This window comes from Mustela lutreola, chromosome 15 (genome assembly GCF_030435805.1).
Source record: "Mustela lutreola isolate mMusLut2 chromosome 15, mMusLut2.pri, whole genome shotgun sequence".
Taxonomy (NCBI): domain Eukaryota; kingdom Metazoa; phylum Chordata; class Mammalia; order Carnivora; family Mustelidae; genus Mustela; species Mustela lutreola.
Window position 1 is genome coordinate 40,416,902 of NC_081304.1, and position 21,971 is coordinate 40,438,872.

Genomic DNA, 21,971 nt, shown 5'->3' on the forward strand with positions numbered 1-21,971 from the left:
AACAGGCAGAGATCACAAGTAGGCAGAGAGCCAGGCAGAGAGAGAGGAGGAAGCAGGCTCCCTGCTGAGCAGAGAGCCTGATTCAGGGCTCGATCCCAGGACTCTGGGATCATGACCTGAGTCGAAGGCAGAGGCTTAACCCACTGAGCCACCTGGGTGCCCCTTCCCAGAACTATAATCTTGATTATTATACCTTTATAGTAAGTCTTGATATCAAGTAGTAGGATTCTTCCAACTTCCTTCTCTTTTTGATTTTTTAGTATTCTAGTTCCTCTTTCTTTCTATTTAACTTTAGATTCAGGTTGTCTATTTTTAAGAAAATTTTTTTACTGGGATTATAGTCAAGATTAACGTGAATCTATAGATCAGTTTGGTAATAATTGGCATTTTAATATTTTGATTGTTTCAATCTGTGGATATGGTAATTTCTTAATTTAGTTTTTTTTTAAAGATTTTATTTATTTATTTGACAGACAGAGATCACAAGTAGGCAGAGAGGCAGGCAGAGAGAGAGGAAGGGAAGCAGGCTTCCTGCTGAGCAGAGAGCCCGATATGGGACTCGATCCCAGGACCCTGAGATCATGACCTGAGCCGAAGGCAGCGGCTTAACCCACTGAGCCACCCAGGCGCCCCTCTTAATTTAGTTCTTAAAAAAATGTCTTTCATCATTGTTTAGTCATTTCTCTTTTTCCTGTCTCATTACATTATTATTATAAGAAGTGTGGTTCTGAATAGCAGTGTTGAAAGCTTACATGCTTATTCCACATCTTAGAAGGAAAGCATTCAGTCTTTCACATTAGGAATGATGCTAGCTGTAGGGGTTTTTGGTTGGTTTGTTTTCTTAAGGATTTTATTTTTAAGTAATCTCTGCACCCAGTATTGAGCTTGAACGTAATTATAACCCTGAGATCAAGCATTGCATTCTCTACTGACTGCCAACCAGGTGTCCAAGCTGTAGGTTTTTGTAGGTAGTGAGGTTGAGAAAGTTCCCTTCTTGGGGTGCCTGGATGGCTCAGTTGGTTGGTGTCTGCCCTTGGCTCAAGTCATGATCCCAGAGTTCCTGGATTTAGCCCCACATCGGGCTCCCTGCTCAATGCGGTGTCTGCTTCTCCCTCTCCTTCTGCTCTTCCCCCACTCATGCACTCTCTCTCTCTCTCTCAAATAAACAAAATAAAAAGTTCCCTTTTAATTATGCTTTGCTGGGGGGCGTCTGGGTGGCTCAGTGGATTAAGCCGCTGCCTTCGGCTCAGGTCACCATCTCAGTGTCCTGGGATCGAGCCCCGAATCGGGCTCTCTGCTCAGCGGGGAGCCTGCTTCCCCCCCCTGTCTCTGCCTGCCTCTCTGCCTACTTGTGATCTCTCTCTCTGTCAAATTAAAAAATAAATAATAATAACAATAATCTTTAATTATGCTTTGCTGGGAGTTTTATTCATAAGTGAATGTTTAATTTTTCTAATAATTTTTATACATTTGTTAATGTAATTATGCTGCTTTTCTTTTGTTAATACGGTGATTTAATTGATAAATTTTTGAACATTAAACCAGCTTTGCATTCCCCATAGAACCTCCACTTTGTCTTATATTGTCTTTATATATACTGCCAGATTTGGTTTTTAATACTTTGGGGGGATTTTTACATCTCTTCATGAGAAAGCTGTTTCTCTTTTTTTCTTATGATGTTTTCGGTTTTGGTTTTAACCAGCCTTAGAAAGTGAGGTGGAGAGGTGCCTGAGTGATTCATTCAGTTAAGTGGCTGCCTTGGGCTTGGGTCATGATCCCAGAGTCCTGGGATTGAGCCCCCCCATTGGGCTCCTTGTGGGGAGCCTGCTTCTCCCCCTCCCTATGCCTGCCACTCTGCCTACTTGTGTTCTCTATCTCTGTCAAATAAATAAGTAGAATCTTAAAAAAAAAAAAAAAGTTAATTGGGAAAGTGTTTCTTCCTCTTTTGTTTTCAGAACTGTTGGTGTAAAATTAGTATTATTTCTTCCTTAAATGTTTGATAGAACTCCCCAATTTGCCATCCTAGAATTTTCTTTGTTGGAAGATTTCCAAATTCTGTAGTAAATAGAGGACTATTCATGTTACCAGGTTTGTTTTGAGACAGGACAAAAGCTATTTTAGGATTTGTATAGTGATCAGTGTATTTCTGTTTCAGATATATTTCAGAAATCCTTCTTTCCAATGACTTGATAAGGCACCTCTTCTTTCTCTTATTCCTGGTGCAACAAGCCGGGCAGGGATCTTGTTGATAGAAGGCTCATTCTCTATTCCTTGGGCTAGTTTTCTTGTTAGTGACACACAGACTGGCTGTGTTCCTGGAAGCACTCTGCAATCTTCTCAACAGTGTGCGAGGGTACTGATGTCACTGCACCAAGGTAATTGATGTCATACTTGTCAGTATTGAGTATTGTTGTTTCTAATCAGTCTGTAGCTGCTAGGCTAAAATAAAAATTTCATTTTATTTCTTGTATTTATCATAAAGTTGGATATTTTTCGTATATTTATCAGCTAAGCAACTGAATTTTTGGATTTTGCTCCAAGCATTGACTGTGAAGGAAAACCTTTTGAGACTGTGTAAGAATGAGAATGTGTCACTTAAATCCAAACAAAGTGGGGTGCCTGGGTGGCTCAGTGGGTTAAAGCCTTTGCCTTCGGCTCAGGTCATGATCCCAGGGTCCTGGGATCGAGCCCCACATTGGGCTCTCTGCTCAGCCTGCTTCCTCCTCTCTCTCTCTGCCTGCCTCTCTGCCTACTTGTGATCTCCATCTGTCAAATAAATAAAATCTTTAAATAAAAAAAAAAATCCAAACCATGAGCCAAAGTGTAGAGTAATAGGGATAGTGGATTAGCCCTCTAGTTGCCATCGAAATCACTCCTGTTTTGGGCCATGTTTTCTCAGAATATTTTTCCTTTAAGAAAAATTATTACCCAGGATGTTCTACTTCTTTATGCAATGGATGTATTTCTAGTAACTTGTTCATAAATTAGTTTTTTAAAAATATTTTCTTAGAAGATTTTATTTGTGGGACGCCTGGGTGGCTGAGTAGGTTAAAGCCTCTGCCTTCGGCTCAGGTCATGATCTCAGGGGCCTGGGATCCAGCCCCACATCGGGCTCTCTGCTCAACCTCTCTACCTGCCTCTCTGCCTGCTTATGATCTCTGTCTGTCAAATAAATAAGTAAATAAAAATCTTTAAAAAATATAATAAAAGGGATGCCTGGGTGGCTCAGTTGGTTAAGCCGCTGCCTTCGGCTCAGGTCATGATCCCGAGGTCCTGGGATTGAGCCCCACATCGGGCTCTCTGCTCAGCCTGCTTCCCCCTCTTTTTCTCTGCCTGCCTCTCTGCCTTCTTGTGATCTCTGTCTGTCAAATAAATAAAATCTTTAAAAATAAATAAATAAATAAAAGATTTTATTTGTTATCCAACAGAGAGAGAGATCACAAGTAGGCAGAGAGGCAGGCAGAGAGGGGAAAGCAGGCTCCCTGCTGAGCAGAGAGGCCAATGCAGGGCCCACTCCCAGGACCCCGAGACCATGACCGGAGCCAAGGCAGAGACCATGACCAAGAGCCACTGAGCCACTTAGGTGCCCAGTGTAAATTAATTTTGTATTAATTGTATTTCAGTTGTACATGCAGTAGAGGAGGTCACTACCATAAATTATTTTGTATAGCATTTTTCTTTTTCATATAGTTTATTGCAAAGCTAATTTTCTGTGAGAGAATAGCTACAGCAGTGTCTGAGGCTATGATGTTCTCACTACTTCTCTTGCAGCTTAAAAATTCAGTGGTTTTTAAACCTTTGTTCTACTTCTTAGTGAACTATGAAAATAATTCTGTGTCTCAGATTTTTTAGCTATTTATTTCCCTGGCTCGTTCCATGTTCAGAGCAACTTTTATAAACTTTTTATGTTGTGCTTGTCTTCTTTATCACTTACCGTTTCAGTGACAGATGCTTTTAGGAATTATTTTGTAATTTATTCAAATTAGTTTTTTTCTTCTTTCCAAGATTTTTTTTTTCTCATTGCATTGAAGGCCTTTTCTATTTTACTGCTATTTATTTATTTGAGAGAGAGTGGGGGGGGGGCTGAGGGTAAGGGAGAGGGACAAGCAGACTCCCCACTGAGTGTGGAGCCTGACTGGAGCTTGATCTCATGACCCTGAGATCATGACCTGAGCCGAAATCAGTCAAGAGTCTGACATTTAACTGACTGAACCACCAGGTCTCCCCACTGTTCGTCTTATGTGAGCTTCCTTGTACATGATGAGTCACTTTTCTCCTACTACTTTAAAAATTCTGTCTTTGAGTTTGGACAATTTGATTATAATGTGTTTCACTGTGATTTCTTGGGTTTATCCTATTTGGTGTCTGTTAGGCTTCTTGAATCTAAATGTCCATTTCCTGCTCCATATTTTCAGTTGTTATTTCTTTAAAGATTTTATTATTTATTTATTTATTTGACAGACAGAGATCACAAGTTGGCAGAGAGGCAGGCAGGGCTGGGGGGGGGGGCGGGAAGCAGGCTCCCTGCTGAGCAGAGAGCCCGATGCGGGGCTTGATCCCAGGACCCTGGGATCGTGACCTGAGCCGAAGGCAGAGGCTTAACCCAGTGAACCACCCAGGTGCCCCTCAACTGTTATTCCTTTAAATGAACATTCAGCCCCTTTCTCCCCCTTCCAGAAGTCGCTTAGACTTTCTTCATTCTTTTTTCTTTTGTCCCTGTTTTTGGATAATCTCAAATGACCTGTGTTCGAATTTGATGTTTCTTTCTTCTGCTTGGTTGTGTAATGTTACACTTCTCTTATGAATTTTTCAGTTATTATTGTACTCTTCAGTTCCAGAATACCTGTCTAGTTTTTTTAGATATATATTTTTCATCTCTTTGTTGGTATTCTAATTTTACTCATGTCTTATTTTCTTGACCTTGTAGAGCATCTTTATGATGGTTGTTTTGAATTGTCAGATAATTTATGTCTCCATTTCATTACGATAATTTTTTAGAAGACTTTATTTATTTGAGAGAGAGAGAGCATGCATATGAGCTCAAGTTGGGAGAGGAAGGGGGAAGAATTGACAGGGGTGAGTGCAGAGCCCAACATGGGGCTTGAGCTCACAACCCTGAGAGCATGACCTACACTGAAATCAAGAGTTGGATACTCAACCAACTGAGCCACCCAGGTGCCCTCATTAAGGATAATTTTTTTGAGATCTATTTTAGTTTTTTATTTGTTTGTCCCATGTGTTCCTGTTTCTCCAAATGTCTTACATTTTTGTGTTGGGATCTATACATAGGAGAAAGCATCCACCTCTCCCCGTTTTTGACCTGGCTTTATGCTGGAAAAGACCCTTGCAGATGAATTCAGCTAGAGATGCTGGGAGCCTCTGACACCTCTTTTGGGAGGATGTGACTTCCCTGTGCTCCTGTGTACAATTTCTCAACCTGAGAGCTTCCTGGGTCTTTCAGGAGCTCGTATCTCTTGCTCCCTCTGGTGCCTGTTTGTGGCACTGCCTGTTCTCTGATGTACAGCAGTAAGCAGCCCTGTTCTCTCTCGTACTCAGTGGCCACCAGGGATCCAGAGTTTGCCAGCTCCCCATCAGTGCCCCCATCCAATGAGACAGATAGCATCCCTTTGAGCATCCCTGTGAAAAGCTAGCGCAGAAGCACATTCAGTTCTTTCTTCCTCCCAGGGATAGAAGCCTCAAGTTATGCACCTGCTCTGAGTCACACCCAAAATATACTGGCTATTAGATGCCACTCCTCTTATTTCTTTGGTCTTAGCAGCATTCAGGCAACTGTACTGTGCTTGTTCTGTCTGTGCTCTAAATGAGGTGCAACAGAAATCAGTGCTTAGGCAGCTTTCCAAAGAGCTGGAATGTTGGACGCACGCTCCACTCCTCTCTCTCCCTCTCCCTCTGTCCCAAAGGAAAAGTCAGAAGCCCGGGTGTTCTTGCCAGGCACTGAGCTGTGTAGCTTCGGAGAGGGGCTGACTTGGGAAAGTGAAATTTTTCTTCTTACCCATTTCACTGCAGCTGTTTTCAGCTTGTGGTCCCTTGAGGGACTGCAGCCTCTTAACTAGATTCTGGAAATCTCATAAAGGTTTTTTGGTCTGTGTATCATTCATTGTTAAAGCAGTGTTTCTGAAGTGGTAGAAGGAGGACTGAGACTTAGGAGTCTGCCATCTTGCTGACATCAGTCACCTCTTCTCCGTACTTCTTAAGACTGCTGGTTTAAAACACTTTAAGTGAAATGACTTCAGAAACCTGCCCGTCTCTGCTCAGCGGAGAACCTGCTTCCCTCTCTCTCTCTGGCTGCCTCTCCGTCTACTTGTGATTTCTCTCTGTCAAATTAATAAATAAAATCTTTAAAAAAAAAAAAAAAAAAGAAACCTGCCCACATATTTATTTTGATCCTACATGTTTGTCACTTTGTAACAAAAGACATTTTCAGGACATAACAAGTATAAATAATCACATCTTCCCTTGGTACAGCTACATTCTGTTCCTTGCTAATTTTTCTTTTTCTATACTTGCAAAATCTGGCTTTCTGGAACGGAGGGAAAGATGCATCTGGTAGTAGAGATACAGGTTGACTTTATATTGTAAGTTTCCTATTTCTAGAGTGCATAAGGATTTATTTTGAGACTAAAACACAAAAAGAAATGCTTGAACCTTCCACATATGAAGTTCGGCAAGCAAAATGTGTTAGTAACTATTTTATCTACTTTTAAAAAGTTATGTCGGGCGCCTGGGTGGCTCAGTGGGTTAAGCCGCTGCCTTCGGCTCGGGTCGTGATCTCAGGGTCCTGGGATCGAGTCCCGCATCGGGCTCTCTGCTCAGCAGGGAGCCTGCTTCCTCCTCTCTCTCTCTGCCTGCCTCTCTGCCTACTTGTGATCTCTCTGTGTCAAATAAATAAATAAAATCTTAAAAAAAAAAAAAAAATTAAAAAAAAAAAAATAAAAAGTTATGTCTATTTTTAGAGGCTTTTAATAGTCAATAAACAGTAATCAAACCACTGCATAGACTCTTACTTTGAAGGTTTAGGTGTTATGGCAGACAGTAATAGTCACGTGTCTTATCATGGCAAGTATGACAAGTTTTCTGTGTGTCTAGAGCCAGAACATAAAAATGGGAATGCGCTGTCGTAGCTGTGAATAGCTACCATAGCGTCTACAGTCAGAATGCCTGAATTCCTGTCTTGGGTCTAGCACTCAGCCAGGTGAACACGGTCAGGTTACTTAGCCTCTTTTTAATCTTGTTTTTTCTCATGGATAAAATGGGTATGGTAATAAGAGCACCTACCTCATGGGTTATTAGGGGAATTCAATGAGATGTTTGATAGAGATAAAAAATTTTTAGATCAGTGCCTGGAATTTAGGAACTGCTGAATTATCATTGGGTATTATTAAGAGCAAGTTTGATGAGATTGCTCTTTTTAACCTTAGTGACTGTTAGATATATTTAAAAAAAAAAAATGGAGAAGAAGAAGATGATTAATGATCTCTCTCTACCTCATTTCCAGAGTTGAAACCGTGGGGCAACCAGACAGAAGAGACAGTATAGGAGTGTGTGCAGAAAAACAGAATGGATACGACTCTCTGCAGCGGGACCAAGCCGTGTGCATCAGTACAAATGGTAAGAGACGCACGACTACTGTTCTCTTCAAAGAATCTGAATTGCTGGAGTAAGATGTGAATCTGTCCCAGCCACCACATGTCTGTAGCAGGAGATGAGAAAGTTTAAGTCTTTATGACATACCTGTATGGCTACTATGTGCTAGGCATTACTCTCTTCCCTTTACAAAGAATAAATCATTTACTCCTTTTAACAATTTGTCGAGGTGGGAAGTAATATTCTATCCATTTTATAGGTGATGAAAACCAAGCCACAGAGAGGTTGAATGACTCACTTAAATTCCCATAGCTCAGAGGTGACTGAGTTGGGATTTGCACTAGGCAATCTTTGTCTGGATTCCGTGTTCATAGGTCATCTGAATTCAACAACAATTGGTGAACTGAAGAGAGAGTTTACTTAATTTGTTATATCTCCCAAGGGTTCTTTGGCCCCTTACTCTAAAGTCATCACACATTTTTTTTTTTTAATTTTATTTTTATTTTATTTTTATTTTTTATCTTTTTTTTTTTTTTTAAAGATTTACTTATTTGACAGATAGAAATCACAAGTAGGCAGAGGCAGGCAGAGAGAGAGGAGGAAGCAGGTTCCCCGCTGAGCAGAGTCCGATGCAGGACTTCATCCCAGGACCCTGAGATCATGACCCGAGCCGAAGGCAGAGGCTTTAACCCACTGAGTCACCCAGATGCCCCTATTTTTTATTTTATATTTAAAAGATTTTATTTATTCATTTGCAAAAGAAAGAAGGAGAAGGAAAAGGGAAGAGGGAGAGAGAGAGAAGCAGACTCCCTGCTGAGCAGGAGCCCAACTTGGGGCTCGATCCCAGAACCTGATATGACCTGAGCTAAAAGCAGAGACTTAACCAATGAAGCCACCCGGGCGCCCCTACAGTAATCGCACTTTTGAAATCCCCTCTCCAGATGTGTTAATATCTTGTGGTGTGGGTCAAGCAGTAGGTAGAACAAGATTCTTGTTTATTTCATGTGCAACAATGTTGCTATTCCACTGGATATAATTTTGTAATGGAGTCAAGTTTCTTTTGATGCCATCCATGTGGGAAACTCCGTCTCCGTTCTAGAAGAGTAGAACCCTGGATCAGAATTCTAAAATATGATTAAAGCTTTAACTTTCTCTCCTGCCTTGGGGATGGGGGTTAATTAACATGTTGAAATGCATTCTCTTTGACCAGTTGGCATTCTAAAATGTTTTCTTGATCTGAGTTGGGAAATTACCTGTGTTATGGGTAATCTAGAATCCATTTCCATTCTTCATTATCGCTCAAATGTAAATGACTCTTTACTTTAACATTTTAGGTGCAGTTTTTGTAAATGGAAAAGAAATGACTAATCAGTTGCCAGCAGTTACTTCTGGGTCCACTGTCACATTTGACATTGAAGCTGTAACTCTAGGATCCACCAATAATAACGAAGGAGGAAACTTCAAGCTTCGAGTAACTATTAGCTCAAATAACAGAGAGGTGGTTTTTGACTGGTTACTTGAGCAATCTTGTGGTTCTCTTTATTTTGGTTGCTCGTTTTTCTATCCTGGATGGAAAGTGTTGGTATTCTAGATTTTTGGGTGATTGGTTTTGGTTTTGCAGGGTTTTAAATGTAGCTGTCATCAGCTGAGTTTAATTGTAATTGGTTAAAAAAAAATTGTTAGATTCATCTCTCATTGAAGCCATTGGAAATGGAAATTGTTGACTGGATTTATTTTGGAGTATTTTAGCAGTAAGAGATTTGACTATTGTGGACAAAATTGTAGTGCAGTCTTGTAGCGTAGTGTTAATTGAAATATCAGCACCATGATAAAAATGAAATTGGCTTTTAAAGTATGAGGAGATACAGGAAGCCTAACACCCTTCCACTGTGTACTTCTTAAAAAGTTGATTATTAGAACAGAAAAACTTAATGTAACATTATCTTATTAAATTTCTATCTTTTTTAAGGACCCCAGACCATGTAACACTTTAGGATCAAACAGCAGGACTAGAGCAGCCAGAAGCTGGAGTTCTGTAACTTACAATCACTTGTGTGCTCTCCGCATGAGTGGTGAATATGTTCTTCATATTCGGGTATTTGTAAGCAGTATTGAATTTTATCTCACGTTCAGTAATCTTTAAAGTCCCAAAAGTGTGATAATTCTTGCGTTAAAAATTACGGAGCAAATGTCTACAATAGGCAGAGTATTTTCTTTTTTCTCTCAGTGCAGTTCGATTCATGCTAGACAAGAGGATTTTTACAGGGTAAAACTACTCATGAAAGTGGTATGTAATTACAGCAGTAGCCATTCACATGTATGTAACATGCACATGTGCATAGCCAGCCTCAGCGATGTGTATGTTCCTGCCCATAGGGTATGAGCTACAGTCCAGTTTAATGTCAGTTTTATAAACGGTCTTTTAGTGGACCAAACAGATATAAGATAAATACTTGACCTATTTTTTTGAAAGATTTAAAATTTGTTTAAGATATTTATTTGAAGGACCTACTTAGTATGTAAAAATGATTATCTTAACTCGCTATAACCAGCCTACAGATTTTTTTTAATGTGAATTTTTTTTCCTTCATTTTTAACAGTACAAATGTCGAAAAGCAAGTTTGATATTTTTGTAAGATAATTTATTTGGGGATTCAGATTCCCTGTTAGACAATCATGACCTTTTCCCCTTGCTTTTTTATATATAAGTCAGCCGTCTTTCATTTGTCTAGTGATTGTTAAGATGTGCTAGAATGTAGATGCCTCATCCAGCTGTCTGAAACAAAATAAAAAAAAACAAAAATAAAAAACAAAAAAATAAAAAACTAAAAGTTAAATGTGTGTGTTTTTTTCTTCTGTGAGGTTTGATGAATTCAGTTTTAATCTTTTATTTTTTTTTTTTTTTTTTTTTTTTTTTTTTAAAGATTTTATTTATTTATTTGACAGAGAGAAATCACAAGTAGATGGAGAGGCAGGCAGAGAGAGAGGAAGGGAAGCAGGCTCCCTGCTGAGCAGAGAGCCCGATGCGGGACTCGATCCCAGGACCCTGAGATCATGACCTGAGCCGAAGGCAGCGGCTTAACCCACTGAGCCACCCAGGCGCCCCAGTTTTAATCTTTTAGGTAAAGGGAGAAAAGGATTTCTAGTGTCTCTTTGTTTGTTGTTTTTTTTTAAGATTTTATTTATTTGAGAGAGAGATCACAACAGGCAGAGAGGCAGGCAGAAGGAGAGGGAGAAGCAGGCTCCCTGCTGAGCAGAGAGTCCTGGGACCCTGGGATCATGACCTGAGCAGAAGGCAGATTGTTAACCCACTGAGCCATCCAGGTGCCCCTGTTTTTTGTTTGTTTGTTTGTTTATTTTTTAAAGATTTTTTTTCATTAGGGTGCTTGGGTGGCTCAGTCAGTTAAGCATCTGCCTTTGGCTCAGGTCATGATCTCAGGGTCCTGGGATCAAGCCTCATGTTGGGCTCCCTAATTGGCAGGAAGCCTGCTTCTCCCTCTCCCTCTGCCTCTCCTCCCCCTCTTTGTGCTCTCGCTCATGTGGTTTCTCTCTGTCCAGTAAAGACTTAGAGAGAGACAGCGAGAAAACACAAACTGGGGGAGGGGCAGAGGGAGAAGAACACTTCCCACTGAGTGCAGAACCTGACGGGGGCCTTGATCCCAGAACCCTGAGATCATGACCTTAAGTCAGATGCATAACCAACTGAGCCACCCAGGTGCTCCTTTCTCCGGTCATTTTAATACGGGTTTCATTGTGGCTTGTGACAAGTTACTTATACTTTCTTATATTCTGTGTATCTGATACCGAACACAGTGCCCGACACATAACATGTGTACAGTAAATGTTCGGTTGAATGAATGCGGTTGGATTATTTTCTCCAGAACATCTTTATCTCGTTCCCTTCATTTGTCAAATATTTACGGAATGTCATTTTTTTCTTTTTTTTTTTTTAAAGATTTTAATTTTATTTTATTTATTTGTCAGGGATAGAGGGAGAGAGAGCGAGCGAGCACAGGCAGACAGGCAGGCAGGCAGAGGCAGAGGAGAAGCAGGCTCCCTGCCGAGCAAGGAGCCCGATGTGGGACTCGATCCCAGGGCGCTGGGATTATGACCTGAGCCGAAGGCAGCTGCTTAACCAACTGTGCCACCCAGGCGTCCCAATGTCATTTTTTTCTTATCCTCCACAGGAGGATAAGATAAGTCATGTCTTAAGTTTATACGAATAGGATCTGCCTTTTTGTAGAAATGACTAAAACCTAACTTAATTCTATATGAACGTGGATTATAATATTTTGACCTCTGAAAATAATTTAAATATTACTTTCTTTTTTTGAAGATTTTTATTTTTAAGCGATCTTTGCACACAACATGGGGCTTGAACTCACAACCCCCAAGATCAAGAGTCTCATGTTCCACTGACTGAGGCAGCCAGTTGCCCCTGCCCTTGAACTGTGAACTTAGAGTTTTGTTCAAAGCCAACTCATTTTCTTTAAACAGATAAAGGAACCCTGTATTGCAAATCCGTTGTGTGCTTGGAGGGGTGAGACAGTTTAGGTGATGATAATTATAATAACTATAAGAATTGACATTTATTGAGCTTCTACTCTGTGCCAGGCACAAATGCTAAATTTTCAGAATACATTTATTATATCATTTAATCCACATGAGCTCCTTACTATCTTGTTATTACTGTTGTTTCACCCTATAGACAATAAAACTTAGGTTCAAGAGATGTGAATTAATTTATCTAAGGTCAGGGCCAGTAACTAGTCTAGTCGGGATCCTAGCCCGGACCTGATGCACTCTGCGGCCGCCACTCATAACCGTTGTGCTCCCAGGAAGAGTGGACAGTAAGGGGAAAGGCTCAGGGGTAGATAAGAATCACCAACGGGATCCAAGGTAGCAGGTGATGGAATGGCACTAAGAAAGGAAAGGCTGACTGTCTCTGCCTAAAGATCTCAAGGAGCAAAGTCAATCTCAAAAGGTGAATGGAAATTTGTGAAGCCCAGCACTGGCATCTGAAGCAGAAGGGAGGAACTTACAGTTCTGGTGGAGGTGAGAACTGCATGTGTCGTGGCGAGGGACGTGGTATGTGAGGTCTCAGTGAGGGGCTGAGCGGTGCCGAGAAGTAACATGGCATGTTTGTTTTGAAACTGACAAACTGGGGCGCCTGGGTGGCTCCGTGGGTTAAAGCCTCTGCCTTTGGCTCAGGTCATGATCTCAGGGTCTGGGATTGAGCCCCACATCAGGCTCTCTGCTCAGCGGGGAGCCTGCTTCTCCCTCTCTCTCTGCCTGCTACTCTGTGTACTTGTGATCTCTGTCAAATAAATAAATAAATCTTTTTTATTAATATAATTTTTTATTTTTTTAAATAAACATTTATTTTTTTGTCCCCAGGGGTACAGGTCTGTGAATCGCCAGGTTTACACACTTCACAGCACTCACCATAGCACATACCCTCCCCAATGTCCATAACCCCACCCCCTTCTACCCACCCCCCTCCCCCCAGCAACCCTCAGTTTGTTTTGTGAGATTGAGTCACTTATGATTTGTCTCCCTCCCAATCCCATCTTGTTTCATTCTTCTCCTAACCCCTAATAAATAAATCTTTAAAAAAAAAAAAAAAAAAGACTTGCATATTCTACTATTAATGGGTAGAATGTTTTGATCTTGTGGAGTTCTATATCTTTGCTGGCTTTCTGTCTAGTTGCTCTGTCAGTTCTCAAGAGGGGAGTGTCAAAGTCACCAGTTGTAACTGCATTCATTCGTCTGTTTCTCCTTTTAGTTCTTCTAGTTTTTGACTTCTATCTTTTGTAGCGCCTTTGTCTTAAGAATACACACTTAGGATTGCTGTATCTTTTTGGAGGATTGACTGTTTTATCATAATGTCCTTCTCTGTCTCTGGTATTTTTCTTCCTCCAAGGTCCACTTTATCTGATAATAATCTAACCTCTCCTTTCCTGTAATTAATGTCTGCATGATACGTATTTTCCATCCTATGCTTTCTACTTTTCTATGTTAATATATTTGGAGTTAGTTTCTTGTAGATTGCATATAGCTGAGTCCTAGGATTTTTTGTTTGTTTGTTTCGTTTTTAATTTATTCTGTCAATCTCCAAGTTTTGTTTGGTCTATTTAGACCATTTACTTTTAATTTTATTATTGATATGTTAGGGCTTGAGTTGGCCATTTTTATTTTTTGTTTTCTGTCCTCTCTGGGTTTTTTTTTTTTTTTTTTTTTTTAGATTTTATTTATTTGAGAGAGGCACACACACACAGAGAGAGGGGACACAAGGGGTGGGGCAGGGAGGGAAAAGCAGGTTCCCCGCTGAGCAGGAAGCCCAATGCAGATGCGGGCTCTATCCGGGACCCTGAGATCATGACCTGAGCTGAAGGCAGAGGCTTAACCCCTGAGTCACCCAGGCTCCCATGGCTTTTCTTTTTTCTGCCTTCTCATGGGTTGCTTCAACATATTTTGGAATTCCATTTTGATTTCTCTGTAGTGTTTTTGAGTGTCTCTTTGTGTAGCTTCTTCAGTAATTGTTCTAGGTATTAAAAATATGTATATATATACATTAATATATGTGTATTATGTATATATTACATATATGTATTGTGTATGTGTGTTTATACAGATCTATGTGGAGCTATATCTACATCTACATTAGTATGGTAATGGCTTTTTTAATAATCAGGAGAGTCCTGTTTGGATTTCTTTGGATTAGCGAAAACAGTACTAATGTAGGTCTTTGGTAAAGTGAAGTGGCGTAATGTGAACTTCCGGAAAGCAGAGGATATTGTTCACTTTACCCCGTTTGAGCTTATGAAAAGTGTTGTAGGAACACTCCACTTTCAGAAAGCAGGGGATATAAAACTTACCAGTAATTGGTGTTATCATTTCAGCAGTTCAAGTGAAATAATCCTTACATCTCTTTATCTTTCTCCATTTACAGCAAAATTTTTTTTCTTAAATATTTTCTCTATATACATTTAGAACCTTACTAGACAATGTTTCCTTGACCATTAAAAAACAACTTTCAGAAAACTCAAGCAATGCCTATTGTATTTATCTATATTTCTGCTCACTGTGTTCTTTTTTCCTTCATGCTCTTCCGAGTTTCCTTCTGTTACTATTTCCTTTCTGTTTCAAGAACTTCCTTTAGCCGTTCTTTTATGATAAGCCTGCTGGTGAAAAATTCTCTTTGATTTCTAATCTATTTCTTCTCTTGAGAATGTTTTGATTTTCCCTTTATTCCTGGAGGTTGTTTCACTGAACATAGGATTCAAGGTTGAAAATTCTTTTGTGTGTTTGTGTGTGTGCTGGTCGGGGGTTCTTAAACTCATGACCCTGGGATCCAGATCTGAGCTGATAATCAAGAGTCAGACACTTGGGCGCCTGGGTGGCTCGGTGGGTTAAGCCTCTGCCTTTGGCTCAGGTCATGATCTCAGGGTCCTGGGATTGAGCCCCACATTGGGCTCTCTGCTCAGTGGGGAGCCTGGTTCCCTCTTTCTCTGCCTGCCTCTCTGCCTATTTGTGATCTCTTCTCTATCAAATAAATAAAATCTTTTAAAAAAAATGTCAGACACTTGACTAACAGAACCCCCAGGTACTGGGGAACCCCCAACAATTCTTTCCTTTCACTACTTGGAAAGTATTACGTGACCTCCCGTGGCCTCTGATGATAAATCTGCTGTCATTTTCATTGTTTTTCCTTGTAGATAAAGTGTCATTTTTCTGTAGTTGCTTTCAAAATATATGTATTTTTTTGTCTTTAGTTATTGGAAGTTTATTTTTTTTTATTTTTTTTTAAGATTTTATTTATTTATTTGACAGAGAGAGATCACAAGTAGGCAGAGAGGCAGGAAGAGAGAGAGAGGAGGAAGCAGGCTCCCTACTGAGCAGAGAGCCCGACACGGGACTCGATCCCAGGACCCTGAGATCATGACCTGAGCTGAAGGCAGCGGCTTAACCCACTGAGCCACCCAGGCGCCCAGTTATTGGAAGTTTAATTATGATGTGTCCTTGTATGGGTTTCTTTAGGGTTATCCTGTATGGGTTCTTCAGCTTCTTGGAATGTTAGGTTTATGTAATGTGCCACATTTGGAAAGTTTTTAGCCATTATTTCAAGTACTTTTTTCAACCCTGTCCTCTTTTTCCCGCTAGGACTCCAGTGACACAAATTTTACATCTTTTGTGTATTTCCACTGATTCCTGAGGTTTTGTTGGTTTGAAGTTGGTTTTTTTCTCTGTCGTTCAAATTAGGTAATTTCTGTTGTTCTACTTCCAGTCCCCTGAGTCCAGTCTCTGTCACGTCCCTCCTACTGTTGGGCCCATCCACTGAGCTTTTCATTATTTGTTTTGGTTATTGTATTCCTCAGTTCAAAAACATCCATTTGGATGGTCTCCGTACCCTCTCTTTCTGTGCCAGACTCTTTATACTCTTTGCTGAGCCTGTTCATTTTTCATCTGTTTCAAGTGTGTTCGTAAGTGCTCGTTGAAACATTTTAATCATGGCTTTGGCAATGGGGAGTCTTACGTGTCTGTTCCACTGGGCCAAGGGATGTTCAGATAGCTAATTAAAACATCCTGGTGGTTCTGTGAGGGTGTTTCTGGAAAAGATTAGCATCTGAATTGATAGACTGAGGAGAGCAGGTGGCTCTCCCCAGTGTTTTGGGCCTCATCCAATCTGTTGATGGCTTAAATAGAACAAAAAGGCGGAGGAAGGTTGAATTTGCTCTTTGCCCATTGAGCTAGGACATCCTCAGGACTCCTGGTTCTGGGGCCTTCATATCTGGACTGGAATCTATACCTCTGGCTCTTGGGCCTTTGAACTCCATCACCTGCTCTCCTGGGCTCCTAGCGTGCAGACAGTAGATCTTGGCACTTCTCAGCTTCTATAATCGTTGATTGGTTCTGTTTTTCTGGAGAGCTCAAATACGGTGCTTTTAAATTGTCAGTCTGGTGTTGGCATCTGTTGTCTTTCTTTATTCAGTTTGAGGTCTTTCTGATTCTTCGGATGACAAGTGATTTTCTTTTGAAACGTGGGCATTTTGTGTTATGTAATGAGACATGGGATCTTAATTAAACCTTGCCTTTCAGCTAGCTTTCTGACACCAGTCCAACGGGAAAAGATTGAGGGGGGCGGGCACTTTCTCATTACTGCCACATAGGAGATGGAAGGGTAGCTTCCCCTTGGCCTCTATGGACAGCAAGAGGAGAGCCCTTGTTACTGGTGGCGTGGGCATTCCGGTTCCTTGTGTGGTCTCCGCGGATGCTGCAGTGGGGGTGGCCTTGTTCCTCTAGGTAGTGGTAAAAGTCCGGAGTCTCCACTGGTTTCTTCTGAGCCTTATCAGAGCGAGGGAGAGTGATCCTGTTACTGGTGCTGGGGGCAGAGGTCCAGGACAGCTCCTCCCTCACCCTGGAAAATGGGCGGCCTCATTGCTGCCCGGTGGGTGATGGCATTGCCTGCTGGGTCTTCTCTGACGCCGTTCGGCAGAGGTGTTGGGATGTCTCGGTATAGCTTCATGAGTGTGGAAGTCTGGGTTCCCCATTTGGCCTATGCCAGCATGGGGCAGAGTAAGGACAGTCTCTGCTGTAGTTGTAGTTTTCTAGGCCTTCCATCACAAATTTCCAAAGTTTGGGTGGCTTAAATGGACAAATTGATTCTCACAGTTCCAGAGGCTGCTTGTGTGTGTGTGTGTGTGTGTGTGTGTGTGTGTGTGTGTGTGTTTTAAAAAACAAAATGAAAAAAAAATGGGGGTGCCTGGGTGGTTCAGTGGGTTAAAGCCTCTGCCTTCGGCTCAGGTCATGATCCCAGTGCCCTGGGATCGAGCCTCGCATCGGGCTCTCTGCTCAGTGGGGAGCCTGCTTCCTCCTCTCTCTCTGCCTGCCTCTCTGCCTACTTGTCTACTCTCTGCCTGTCAAATAAATAAATAAAATCTTTAAAAAATATATATATTATTATGAAGGCAGATTTGGGAGTCACTGCTCCAAAGTAACTAAAAGTCCCCACCATGATTGTTTTGCAAATCTAAATGTGTTCTGCTGGAGACTATCCTTTATTCTGAATTAATCTTTCCTGCTCTTTTTGTACTTTATAAAATGAAAGTGCCAGTAGATGTCAGGTTTGTTTTGTTTGCAAATCTCACCAGACAAAACAAAAAGAAATGTGAAAAAGATATATTACGGGTCCATGAAGAGCACAACTCCAAGGTCTACTCAACAGCCCACATTGCCTGATACATGGCCATCTGAAAAATACTTTTTTAAAAGTTAAAAAAAGTTGGGGCGCCAGGTGGCTCAGTGGGTGAAAGCTTCTGCCTTTGGCTCAGGTCATGATCCCAGGGTCCTGGGATGGAGCCCCGCACCAGGCTCTCTGCTCAGCAGGAAGTCTGCTTGCTCCTCTCTGCCTGCCTCTCTGCCTACTTGTGATCTCTGTCAAATAAATAAATAAAATCTTTTTTAAAAAAAAGTTAGGGGCGCCTGGGTGGCTCAGTGGGTTAAGGCCTCTGCCTTCAGCTCAGGTCATGATCTCAGAGCCCTGGGATCGAGCCTCGCATTGGGCTCTCTGCTCTGTGGGGAGCCTGCTTCCTCCTCTCTCTCTGCCTGCCTCTCTGCCTACTTGTGATCTCTGTCTGTCAAATAAATAAAATCTTTAAAAGTCAAAAAAAAGTTAAAAAAATTTTGGGGGGCACCTGGGTGGCTCAGGTGTTAAGTGTGTCTTTGGCTCAGGTCATGATCCCAGGATCCTTGGATCAATCCCTGCATTGGGCTCTCTGCTCGGTGGGAACCTGCTTCTCCCTCTCCCACTCCCCCTGCTTCCTCTCTCTCTCTGTCTCTGACAAATTTAAAAATTTTTTTTAAAAATAAAATTTTTTTTAGATCTTTGAGAGAGAGTGGGTGTGTGCGATTGGTGGCGGGGGTGGGGGGTAGCAGGAGGACAGGGACAAGCAGACTCCATGCTTAGCACGGAGCTCACCATGGGGCTCGATCTCCAATGATCATAACCTGAGCCAAAATCAAGTCAGACACTCCAATGACAGAGCCACCCAGTAAATATTTTCAAACGAGGGCGAGTCATTTTCTGTTTAAAAGACAACTCTATTGAGTAAAATAAGACTAATCTCTCATAAACGGTTTTAATCCCATTAAATTTAATATTGATTAAAGCAAAATTGACCTTTCTAGGCAGCTTCTACTTATTAATCTTACATTAATTACGTTACACAGAATTAGACTAGTCCATACAATCTCAGCAGACGTTTGCATCTTCTGAAAATAGCTGTGGAAGAAGAAACTTACTGGAGCGTGTGATTGTCTTTGGAGGTGAGAGCAGAGGATTGAAGTTGGCAAAACCATATGGTTGTAGGAGAGGGCATGGTGGTGTTAACCACGAACAGGTTACTGTGCCAGGTATCTTTTGGAAGGAGGCGTTTTTATCTCATTTTACGAATGAGGAAACCAACTCCACGCATTTAAGCAACTTTATGCATTTTGAAGCTGCAAAAGCTGCACAGTTGGCGTTCAAATCCAAGCCTATCCACTCAGCTCTCCTGCACCAAGGGTAGTGTCCACACTAGCCTTTATCCCCCAGGACGCTGCTTTGATATTAGATACTTTGGAAAGTGGTTTATCAAAAGATAGTTGAATGTGCCCCTCTCTGGAACTTAAGATTCACGAGGACAGGAACAACGTCTGTCTTATTCATCTTTGTATAATCATGCCTATCGGAGGCAAAGGCCATAGTAAGTGCTCAGTAAGTAATAATGAGTAAGTCTCCATAAGCCTAATTACATGGTAACCCTAGTCCTACTATGAAGCCTCACAGAAGAACCAACCCCCCAGATAAGCGAAATAGGGATACTACAGACAGAGTCCACTCAAAAGAAAATCTTAGTTGGATTGTGAAGAAGAAAGGAGCTAAGCTTTATTGGATCCTTGCTATAGCTGGGTAGTTTATTTATTTATTTTTTTTTTTTAAGATTTTATTTATTTATTTGACAGAGAGAAATCACAAGTAGATAGAGAGGCAGGCAGAGAGAGAGAGAGGGAAGCAGGCTCCCTGCTGAGAGCCTGATTCGGGACTCGATCCCAGGACTCTGAGATCATGACCTGAGCCGAAAGCAGCGGCTTAACCCACTGAGCCACCCAGGCGCCCAATAGCTGGGTAGTTTAATAGGTGACTCATAGTTTAAGTCAGAAGATAAAGAGCTTTTCTTCTGTTGCCTTTGTAACTTCACCCTTTCTTTGCATTTATAAGCAATGAATCTACTAAAGAAATAGATGTTTATAGGGACAGAAGGAGGAAGTAAATGACTCTGGTTTTGACCCATGAGAATTCTGGTTTTGACCCTGGAGAATTCTTAGAACAGGTTCTGAGTCTTCTTCAATCTGTCGTTTCCAGTGCTGGTGACAAGTGTTGGCGTACATTTAATAGGTGAGTGAAGGAATGGCTTGTGGCCATATGCTAGAAGGGCAGATAGAAGCTCTTTGGGTGCTGAAAAAGGATGGAGTAGCTTAGACACAAATGTGGTGGTGCACCTGTGTGTGGCCCTTGGTTGAACGAAGCTTTGCCATGTGGATAGGATGGTAATCAAAATGGGAAAATAGATAAAATACCCTAGTCCAGGAGGTATCAACCCTGCTCCCTAGAACCAGCTTTATAGAGTGATCCCATGTGACATTTTTTTTTTTAAGATTTTATTTGACAGAGATCATAAGTAGGCAGAGAGGCAGGCATCGGATGGGGAAGCAGGCTCCCTGTGGAGCAGAGAGCCTGATGCAGGACTCGAGCCCAGGACCCTGAGATCATGACCTGAGCTGAAGGCAGAGGCTCAATGCATAGAGTACACACTGAGAACACCAGAGCGCATGCATGTACTTAAATTCTTACAACCCAAGTACCGTTAATGCTAAGATCTCTGCTTTAATATGGTACTTGGCATAATTAACAGAACCTCATATATTTCCACTTTTCTAGGAGTGACCTACTATTTATGTTACTTTAACAAAATACAAATTGAATTTTTAGAAACATTCACAATGAACTTCCTGTTTTACTTACTAGAAATTTACCATGTTCCAAGTTCTGTGCTAGACACTTAGCCCTTCTGCCTTTTTCCCAGTACAAACATCATCTTTCTTGAACTCCCTTTTCTAAAATATTCTGGTTTCATTTTTAAATTTAAGAACTATAAAATTAAAAAAAAAAAAGGTAGTAAATTGCAATGTCTCAAAAATAGCAATGAAAAGCCTGCCTCTCCTCTGTTTTCTCCAGATTATCTTCCCTAAAAGCAGTGTATCCTTTAGACACATGCTATAACCAAAGCAAATATGGGCACATACTAATTTTTTCAGTTAAAAATTTGAAGCACACTAGGAACTGTTCTGTACCTTTTATCTTGGCATTTGTTCCACATTGGTTCACACACACAAAAATAAAACACTTCTTTATCCTTTTTTATTGCTGCATATATCCCATTTATATGGATCATATGATATACCCACCCTACTGATGACTTGTTAGAGTCTAGTCTGTTTTCAACAGTGGTGGCAATTTATCATTTTACATGTGTTCTAGTTTACTTGTAGAACTACCTAAAGATGGAATTGTTAGAGCAAAGGCTGAAGGCACTGTTTTTTGTTTTTGTTTTAAATCTTTTTCAAAGATTTTTCTTTGAGAGTGAGAGCAAGAGAGTTCACAGAGGGAGAGAGAGGAGCAGTGTCCTTGCCGAGCAGGGAGCCTGATGTGGGGCTCAGTCCCAGGACCCAAGACCCGAGCCAAAGGCACTTAACTGACTGAGCCACCCAGGCATCCTACATTGTGATTTAATAGGAACTACCAGACTGCTCTCTCAACAGTGTGCCATTTTGCCACCAGAAGGGTCTTGAGTGCTTGTTAGTAGGCCAAGTAGTGAAACCACTTCCTATTGACAGCAAGCCGAAACCATCTGTGTTCTTGCTCATCCCTTCCTTTTTCTGATAACTTTTTGGTTTCTGTATTCTGCAAACATGGAACCCTCCCATGCACTCTCCCCCAAATTCTTAACTTGGCCTGTCTTGGTATGACCCCATTTTCATACACTCTTCCTGTGTGAAGCCTCTCCACCTCATTTCCCATGCACTAGATACTTTATTTTTTTATTTTTATTTTTTTTAAAGATTTTTTTTTTATTTATTTCTTTGACAGAGAGAGATCACAAGTAGGCAGAGAGGCAGGCAGAGAGAGAGGAGGAAGCAGGCTCCCTGCTGAGCAGAGAGCCCGATGCGGGGCTCGATCCCAGGACCCTGAGATCATGACCTGAGCGGAAGGCAGCGGCTTAACCCACTGAACCACCCAGGCGCCCGCACTAGATACTTTAAACCGG

General features: G+C 41.4%; 1 protein-coding gene across 1 annotated transcript in view; it reads left to right on the forward strand.

The window, feature by feature from the left end:
* The window catches only part of CRLF3 (cytokine receptor like factor 3), a 42,664-nt gene extending 32,222 nt beyond the window's left edge, over positions 1–10,442 (forward strand). Inside the window, exons 7-8 of the mRNA XM_059148107.1 lie at positions 7,517–7,629; positions 8,940–10,442. Coding sequence (XP_059004090.1) covers positions 7,517–7,629; positions 8,940–9,196 — 370 coding nt within the window. The 3' untranslated portion in view covers positions 9,197–10,442. The remainder of the gene's footprint in view (positions 1–7,516; positions 7,630–8,939) is intronic.
* Positions 10,443–21,971: the final 11,529 nt, after the last annotated feature.